Source organism: Monodon monoceros, unplaced genomic scaffold (assembly GCF_005190385.1).
Source record: "Monodon monoceros isolate NGI ecotype Baffin Bay Population unplaced genomic scaffold, NGI_Narwhal_1 Super_Scaffold_6, whole genome shotgun sequence".
Classification (NCBI taxonomy): Eukaryota; Metazoa; Chordata; class Mammalia; order Artiodactyla; family Monodontidae; genus Monodon; species Monodon monoceros.
This window is the reverse complement of record NW_021703783.1, coordinates 3,143,487-3,152,853: the sequence shown is the minus strand read 5'-3', so window position 1 is coordinate 3,152,853 and position 9,367 is coordinate 3,143,487. Positions and strand designations below refer to the sequence as shown.

At 60.7% G+C, this 9,367-nt stretch overlaps 1 protein-coding gene across 2 annotated transcripts in view; it reads right to left on the bottom strand.

Moving 5' to 3' along the window:
• Positions 1–245: 245 nt before the first annotated feature.
• The window catches only part of TEAD4 (TEA domain transcription factor 4), a 45,633-nt gene continuing 36,511 nt past the window's right edge, over positions 246–9,367 (bottom strand). Inside the window, exons 8-10 of one of the 2 annotated variants that reach the window (XM_029206581.1) lie at positions 3,072–3,212; positions 2,092–2,244; positions 246–1,980 (exon numbers count right to left, since the gene is read on the bottom strand). In XM_029206581.1, the coding sequence (XP_029062414.1) occupies positions 1,867–1,980; positions 2,092–2,244; positions 3,072–3,212 (408 nt within the window). In that variant the 3' untranslated portion in view covers positions 246–1,866. The remainder of the gene's footprint in view (positions 1,981–2,091; positions 2,245–3,071; positions 3,213–9,367) is intronic. The other variant, XM_029206580.1, reaches the window with a different exon arrangement.

Sequence of the window (9,367 nt, the reverse complement as noted above, 5' to 3'; positions counted from 1 at the left end):
AGCAGACACTAACCAGAGGAGGACGTGTGAGTGCTTCTCGGGGACCCCAAGGCCCCCTCCACATCACATCATCCACAAGGGAGAGCTGGGTCCCCGCACGCACGAGGGTCACACAACTTGGCATGGAGCCTAGCGGCCGTCCACAGGCTGCTTACCTAGACGTTGCCCCTCTTTCAAGGGGCAGCCCCTCTCAATTTCCCCCTCATCCCCGAACCTTCCACGCCCTGCCCCCTCCCGCCTCTGAACTCCAGCTGCTCTGAGGACCGCTCACCCCACTTAAGAGTTTTCCAGGTTGACTTCTCAGGTTGCAAGGAGTCAGATGCTATGAATAATAACGCATATGTATCGAACACGCTTGTGTGCTCGGCACCGTGCTAGGCACTCTGCATACACGAGGTAGGTACTGTTGTTATACCCATTTTACAGACGGGGAAACTGAGGCACAGTGAAATTAGGTAGCTTGCCCCAAGGCCACACAGCTAGTCTGTAGCTGAGCACCAGGATTCCAATCCTAGCAGCCTGACTCCAGAGCCCTTGCTCCTAACTGCTCCGTAACACCTCCTCAACGTCGTCTTACTCGCTTCTTATCCCCATACATCTCCCTGAGTGCTGGGCACACACACCACCTGCAGGTTGAATCTTGTTCCCCTTCGGCCCCAGGCTCCTGGAATTGTGGTTCCCCACTAGAGAAGGTGATACCAAATGGCCGCTAGATGGCAGCAAAGAGCCAGGCCCCGAGCGCCCCGAGGGCAGGGATAAGGTGATGATAATAATGTTTACTGTATTTGGTGCATCTTGCACCAGGCCCTTTACCGACATGATCTTTCCTCCTCACTGTGCCCATCCCCCTTTACAGGGAGGAAGGACACTCACGCTGAGACAGCTCGGGCAGCAGGGAACACGAGGACCGAGGCCAGTTGCCAGGAGAAACAGACCAGGGAAATCCCTCGGCGGGTCCCCTCCAGGCGCAGCGGGGAGGGGGGCACAGAACCTGACCTTTAGGTAGGGAGTGGACTTAAGGAGGGCGTGGACGGCCTGGGCTGCTCCAAGGCGGCACCCGGCAGGCTTCTTGGCTGGGAGGGGTTTGCGGTGAGACCCACAGACCATGCAGACTGCGTGGTCTCAGAAACCACTGGTCCACCGCAGACCTCTGACCAACTGTCTTGGCCTTCACCACCACAGAGGAGGCCGCGTGACTCCGGCCTCACCGGCCACACTCAAAAGCTGGCTGCACCACTGCACTCCCACCCTCGCTGTCTCGGGCTCCCCTGACCCCCCCAGGCAGCCAGCGTGGCCTGATGAAAACCACCTAAAGAGCTCTGACCGCGTCCACTTCCAGCCTCCCGAGAGTTCAGTCAACTCCACACCTGAAACCCACCCCCCCAGGACTGGGCCGCGCCTCCCTGTCGGCTGTCCTGGGGCAGCAGCAGCAGAGGTGGCCAGGGCGGATGCATCCGTCACTCCCAGGTGGCCAAGGACCCACGCCCCCCTCAGGCCTCCCAGCGTGGCCGGCAGCGGCTCCAGTGCAGCGCAGGGGCTGACCCATCTTGAGCTTCAGCATCTGGACGTTCCTGGCTGAGTCCATGGGGGCCTTGGCTTCAGGACCGCACCCCGGGGCTGCTTCCGGCCCGCTTCCCAGCCAGCCCCCGCTCCCTCAGCCCCTCCCGAGGCTCCCACAGCCAGACGGGGCCTCTGAAGGTGCCCAGATCTTGCGTTTATTGGGCTTAGGCACTGTGGGTTCATGTTCCTGGGTAGAAGAGTCATGACCTCAACTCTCTTGGCGCTTTGTGGGGGCTGCCCCCGCGGGTCCCCACCCCACGTCCCTGCGCACATGATGTCTTGCCCCCCTCCCTGCTCCCCGGTCTCTTATTCCTTCACCAGCCGGTAGATGTGGTGCTGAGCCCCGTGCTCGCTGGCCGACACCTCGAAGACGTACGCGACGCACAGCAGCGTCTCCTGCGTGTCTCTGTTGGTGACCACCTGCAGGGGTGAGGGGAGGAGGGGGTCGGGGCCCAGGAGACAGCATGCCACCTTCTCTGCCCACCGCCCACTCTCACCCTCACCCCTGCGCACACCCCTGCACACACACACCTGCAGGATGGTGAAGTTCTCTAGCACGCTGTTCATCATGTACTTCTCGGGCAGGTGCTTCAGCTTGTGGATGAAGTTGATCATGTACTCGCAGAGTGGCGAGCGGTGGATGCGGTAGGAGTAGTGGCCGTTCTCGTAGCGCGCGTACTCGGTCTGCGGGGCCCGGGGACAGTGGGGCTTAGGAGGCCGCCGCCCGCAGCCAGCCTGGCCAGCCCCGTGAGGAAGCTCCACAACCCAACCGGCCTTAAGTGGGAAGGACGGGCAGAGCCCAGGGAGCCCTCGAGACAGAGCACCCCCTGCCCCCCATGACCCAGACACCGGGTATCGGAGGAAGGAGCTTCAAGACGTGGAGACGAAGACGGAATGACAGCTCAATCCCGGCCGCACATGGGGGACGGGCCACAGGGACCTTGTGGCCACGGAACCGTCACGTATGTGTAGCTACACATCTGGGCGCATACACACAGGCATGCACACAAGTGAGTGTGTGTAAACGGACGGCAACTGACTCGGGTTGGTGGGCTACGTCGGTGTCAACAGCCAGGTTACTAATGGTCCACTCTAGGTATGTAAGATGCTGCCATCGGGGTAACTAGGGAAGGGATTACCATTGCACGTGGATCCACAACGATCTCAAAATTAAAATTTCACTGGAAATAACTAACTCGAAGAGCTTCTCAGAGACCGCTGCTGCCCGGAACCACCCGCGGGGTCGTGGGTTAAGAGCTGTAGGGGAGCTCAGCTCTGGGGTGCTGGAACGGCTCCCCGTGACCTGACGGGCAACAGGTGAGGCCCACCAGGATGGGGAGGGGGGGCAGGTGCTCTGCTTGTGTTGGACGGGAGGTGGGTTGTCAATGAAGAGGCACGGCGAGGGTCAGACTGCATTCATTCAGACATATCTGGGCACAGAGGTGAGAAGCCCGGGCCGCAAGGGCGCGACGGTCTGGCGCCCAGGCGGGCGAGCAGTGGCGCATGCTCACCTCCAGTTTCTCCACCACCTGCTTGCCAAAGGAGCAGACCTTGGTGGAGCAGGTGATGGTCATGTTCTCAGGACTCTCGTACTGGCTGGACACCCCATAGAAGGAGCTGCCCTCATCCTCGATGTTGGTGTTGAGGTCTGCCTGGAGGGAGACAAGGGGAGACCAAGGAGGGGCGGTAACTCAGAGGGGCCCTGTTGGGGGCAGCACCGAGGAGGCCTCTGGGGCCACAGCCCAGGCCCCAGGGCCAGGACGCCATCAGGGGGCTCAGAAAAAACGTGGACGCAGGACCTCGGAAAGCTGCCTCATCCATCCACACGCAGGCCTGGTGTAAAGTCAGGCCGTGTGCCCCAAACAATGGCAAGAACCTGGGCCTGCATCAGCTCCCGGCCCTGCTGCCCACCGGGTACCAACAGCCCAGCAGACGGGGCCCCAAATCGGTCTCTAGAACATTAGGGCCCTGCCAGTGTCCCTTCAGCAGTGGCTCTGGGGGCCTGGCCTCCCGCCATCTCTGGGGCACCGCGAGCCCGGCCACCCTTGACCTTCTGCATCTCTGTTCTGCCCCAACACCGGCCTCCTTCCGCTGGGTTCCTCTGCAATTGCTCTGAGAGCTCTATGCCCGACAGAAGTCTGGTTAGCACCCTCTCATCGAGCCCGTTTGCCAAAGGGAACCCCTCCCCAGCCCGGCGTGGGAGCCCCCGGGCCTCTGATCAGCTTCGTGCCTGATGGCAGGGTCCAGGACGCCTCCTGCTGCGTGTTGGGGCGATTTGAAGTTGCCCCCCCAAGAAAAGGTGGGTAATAAGACTCATGACTTCACACCCACTCCCTGCGAGGGGGACAAGGCAGGACGGGGGCCTCAGTTTGATCTCAGGCTCCCCGACCGCGGGCCTTGCCCAAGGCCACAGAGTGGATGAGTCACGGGCCCTGGGTCCTCAGGCTCCAACTCTGCTGCTTCTCCCACCCAGCCGAGAGACGCTGGGTGAGGCTGTTCGGTGCCTCGGCGAAGCCCCCAACCATTGAGGGGTCCCCACCCCGGAACCTGGGCTCCACAGCAAGTCACCCCATTTGAGGTGCTAACAGAGCAGCTTCAGACTCAAGCAGTGTGCAAACATCACAAAAGGCTTATTCTTAGGGGGAAGCCTCTCCTCCCATCCACACAACTCGTCCCAGATCACTGCCCAGCAGGACCCAGAGTGCAGCCCCACAAACGCAGGGGAGCTCCTGACCGCGATAAGGATTCTGACCCCAAGGACTCTTCTGCACAAAGTTACAGGGAGCCCCAGAACCCTGGGAAGTTTCCAGCAGGATTCAGAGCCGGGCCCCGGGCTGTTCTGCCCCTGGCCATCAAAGTCATTACTTTTCTCTCCTTTGGGGAAAGAAGTTTTCCAAGAGCAAGAAGACCCTCTAGACTGGCAGGGGGGCAACTGTCTTGGGCACAGCAGAAATGTTATAGAGCCACACACCGTGTCGACAGGGACCTGTATTTACTATTGTGAACTGACTACAACATAATGTTGAGCAGAAAGAAAGAAAAAAGCAGGTCATAAAGCAGAACGAGGATGTGTTACTTTTTTTTGTTTTTTTGCTGTACGTGGGCCTCTCACTGTTGTGGCCTCTCCCGTTGCGGAGCACAGGCTCCAGACGCGCAGGCTCAGCGGCCATGGCTCACGGGCCCAGCCGCTCCGCGGCATGTGGGATCTTCCCGGCTCGGGGCACGAACCCGCGTCCCCTGCATTGGCAGGCAGACTCTCAACCACTGCACCACCAGGGAAGCCCCGAGGATGTGTTACCTTTATGATGAAAATAAAGGCTGTTTCCATGTTGACCTAGATGGCATACATTTCAGTGTGCCCAACAAGGGCTTTCATGGGGCCGTTAGGAAGAAAGAAGAAAATGAATTACAGGGACTTCCCTGGCTGCCCAGGGGTTAGGACTTTGCACTTGCACTGCTGGGGGCCTGGGTTCAATCCCTGGTTGGGGAACAAAGATCCCGCAAGCTGCACGGCATGGCCAAAAAAAAGAAAAGGAGAAAACCAAACTCCAAAATGAGCAGCAGTCTCCCGCATCTGTGGTGGGCGTGGAGCAGGGCAGGGGGCGCCCAGGGGCCTGCGGTGGGCTGGGAATTAATTGCTGCTGTGACGCCGGCCCCGGGGACAGCACCAGCTCTCTGTCTCCTGTTCTCTCTACTGAGTCACACGCTTCTCCTCGGAGACCCAGTTCGTCGGACAAAAAAGGCCTGGGGGACAGTTCGTGTGTGCTTGAGATACATGAGCGCAGGGCAGGAGCGTGGACCGTGCCTGGAAAAGAGCTGGCAGGGAGCCCCGCTCCTGGGGAGGGCAGGCGCCCGGATGAGGGGGCGAGGCCAGGACGTGAACTGATGTCTCCCGGATGCAGCCACCGCCATCCTCCTCCTGATTGATGCTATTCACGTAGCACTCACCACACGCCCCACTCCATCCCTAACGGTTTCTTTCAAATCAACTCATTCTTATTCTAAGCAGTCATATCGGTGACATCAGGGATTCTGTTTCTCCTAATAGATATGAAAACAATCACCTAACTGTTAATGAAGAAATGTGAATCCGTGCACTGTGCACCGGGCTCGGGCAGGGCTGGCATGGCCCCTCCAGGCTCTCCCCAGCGCACAAGGTAGCAGCTGCCCAGCACCCCGCGGGGATGGGACGTGCCCGTCACCACCCTGTGCTGGCAGGGCCTGGCCTTGCCCCTTCCAGATGGTAAGCACACTTGAGGCGGGAACCAAGCTCTCCCAGGGCTCAGGCCCAGCACGCGGTGTGCCTTCCACATAGTGGCACGGGGCTGTTGAAACTCTCCCCTCTCGGCTGCTCTGGGTGTGAAGCAGTCCTGTGCTCACAAGGAGGACCTCCACCCCCTGCACCCCTGCCAGTCCTCGGAGCCCCGCCCCGGCTCAAAGACACTCCAGGGGCTTCTGGCATCGCCTCCCACTCGCCTGGTCCTTCCAGTCACTCCGTTGCCCATTTATCCTGCCTGGCCCAGCATGGCCAGGACAGGGGGCGCCCAAAGAGGCTGCAGTGTTGTCTCTGCTCTCATGGAGTGTGTGTGACTTTTGGGGGAGCAGGTAGAACAGGTGAGCTGGTGCTTGAGAGAGAGAGAGAGAGAGAAGGACATGGGGCAGAGATGAAAGTCTCAGACGCCTCATCTGGCTCAGACGTTGGCGGTCCAATGTCTGCCCTAGAACCTACCCTATGGTCCCAGTGCTTGGTCCCAGGGGACCCCGGCCAGCGAAAAGCGCACACCCCACAGCACCTCACCATCCTTGGTGCCATCCTAATTACAACCCACCACCTCCTGCAGCCCCACCGCGTACCCCCCAATCTGAGGACCTCCCCGCACACGCTCAGCGTCTCTGCCTTCTCAGCCTGAGAGCAAAGCTGCCCCCCACGTTACCCTGAGAGTGCCCCCACAGCCCCCTGCCCTCCACCCTATTCATAGCTACGGTGCAGTGGCAGCTCACAGGCTGGGCCTGGAACAGGTGCAGCGGATCGGGTGGCTGACAGATGAGCCGGGACAGCCGGGCCTGGGGGCCAGGGGGCTCAGATTCATTGTTATGGGCTGGTATGTGCCTGGGAGAAATGTCAGGGCCCTTCGACGGAGGAAGGTCTGGGGTACTGTCCTCCCTGTCCGGCCTCGGCCCAGCTCTGCCCGGCATTTTCAATCTGCAGACTGGAGTTCACGGCCATCAGTGTGTAAGAGTCCCCTCTCCCACTGACTAAGGACAGAGGTGGCCTCTGCTGGTCTCACATGTCCTGGGGGAGTTGGGAGCTTCTCAGCCCCTGCATCTCACATCCACGGAGCACAGCCTGACACCCAACCCCTCCTGCCCCCAAAGCCACCGCCAGCTGGAACCGATGAGTCCCGGCGGCCCACGAGCCGGCCACTTACTACCCATCCCCACCAAAGAGAACAGTACCATCGGCAGGAGGGGGACAGGAGGCCGAGCTGGGACATCAAAGTCCTCCTCCCACTCCAAGCGGGCTCTGACCCACTCCACAGCCTGCGTGCCCGGGGCCTGGGGCCGGACGAGAAAATCGCCAGGCTTTGGGGCAGGGCGAGGGGTGTGTGTGGTGACACTGTCCTCTCCTGGCAGCATCCCTTCCTAATTGTGTGGTCAGTCTCACACCAGCTACAGGCCAGGGCACAGGAGAAGAGGGTTCCAGACGGCTAGGGCGCCGGGGCTGCCTGGGAGGACCCCAGGTCCCGTGGTTAGCACGCAGGAGACCTTCCTCTCCCACATCCCAGGTCTGTCCTTCCCTGGCGCCTCTACCTTCCCCACGCAGAAGGAGAGGGACCGGATGACAGCCAAGGTGCCCTGGCCGCCCACGTGCCCACCCTCCCACCCCCAGCCGACCCCACTCATCAGGGTCCTAGGACACAAGCCCCTCGCAGGCCCTCCGGAACAAAGTACTGACTTTTCAGGTGGAGAAACAGGGCCCACAGGAGCCGAGACTCCCTCGGGACACAGCTCTCCAGCTGGGCCCTCTGCTGCCTGCCTCGCTCTCCTGACACGCTGGGAGGGCTCACTGGCAGCCCACCCCCTCCCACACAGAGCAGGCGAGACCTGCTCTGATTCTCCCACTCGGAACGCAAGCTCCTATCGGGTCCGCACGGCACGGGCTGTGTGCGCAGCCTGTGGACGGAGCACAGCGGCCTGGCGTGGAACCTGCCCAATCACGCTGCCCAGCACCACCGTCTCCACCTTCTCTCCTCCCCTCACCCCCACCTCCAGCCTCCCCAGACTCAGGAGGAAGGAGAGGACAAGGGCCGCGAGCCAGGTAGGAGAAGGATCCTCTGGTCCTCCTTTCCACCTGCCAGCTCTGATCTCTAGGCAGGACACCCCTGCCCATCTCCTGGAAGGGAAGCCTGGGCTCTAGAAGCCCCAAGAAGCCCCAGTGCCCGGCTCGACACTGAATGCACAGCTGAGACTGCTCTCTCCCTGCCCCCACTAGCTGCCCTTCCTCAGGGGCGCAGGGCCCTTTTTTAGGCTACCCAGAGCCTTCTCCACCAGGAGCAGGGGGAGCACGGGGCCGCACGGGGGACCCCAGCCACCCGGCAAGGCAGGATGGTGTGGGGTGACAGTTCCGAGCACACTCCCAGAGCGGGGCTGGCTGGCACTGATCCTGCTTCTGTCACTGCGAACTGGGCTGCCCGGCACATTCTTTCACCTCTCTGTGCCTCACCTTCCCCTGTACGGAACGAGGCTGTCAGCTGTACCTCCCTTCAGAGGTGTGGCAAGGATGAAACGTGCTAGTACAAGTCAGGCTATGAACAGTGCCTGGGGTGACCTGCCGCCGACTGCCTTGATCTGCCTCGGCGTGTGCATCACAAGGACTACAGGAGCAAGGCTTGCCCAGGCTGGGGGTCTCAGAGCCAGACCCTTGCTTACTCCATGCCTCAGTCTCCCCATCTGTGAAATGGGGGCCTAGGATGGCTCTCATTTGGATGGTGGCTAGAAGAATACAGAATACTGTCACCCCCGTATGCTATCTGCCACGACCAGGGTGGTGTTCCCATACGCCTCCTGCCAGCCAGGCCTCCCTGGTCAGGGGTCACCTTAAATTGAACCCTCGGGGTAGCTGAGCCAAGGGCGTACTTCCGAGTCAAGACTGAGCCTGGACAGGCTTGGGGGGTGGGGGAAGGAGTGGGCGACAGAGGGCGTAGGCTCTCCTAAGGAAAGGCCAGAAACCTCCCTGGACACACGCAGGAGGTGGGAGTCGCCACCGCTGGCCGGATGGTGCCCGTGTTAGTTGGCTGCTGACAACCAAGCCACTTGGTTCCAACTCCCATGCTCAGGGCTGGAAGGGAGAAGAGGGAGAAGAAAAAGGGAAATGAGATGGTTTAAGCCCTTCCTGAGAAAAGGGAGCCTGGCATCCTGCCTCGTACATCAGACTCTAAAGCCAGCCTCTCCACTGTGGCCCTAAGGAGGCTGAGGTCTTTTTCTCGGCCTGTATTGCAGCTGTCAGTCTGGATGGCTAATGCATGTAACCAAGCACAGCTCTGGCCATGCCCCATTCAACAACCTTCAAGGACTCCTCATTACCTAAACAACGGGATGGTAAACATGTAGGAAATGCACACTACCCTCCCCTGCTGCACCCATGGCAGACATTACCAGTCAATCCAGGAAGGGCTCCCTCCAGATCTTCCTCAACCCAGCGCACCAAACAACTGCTACCGATCCATTAGCGGTGGCCCTCGTGGACCTCTGGTTAAAATGGGAGACTGGGGCTTCCCTGGTGGCGCAGTGGTTGAGAGTCCGCCTG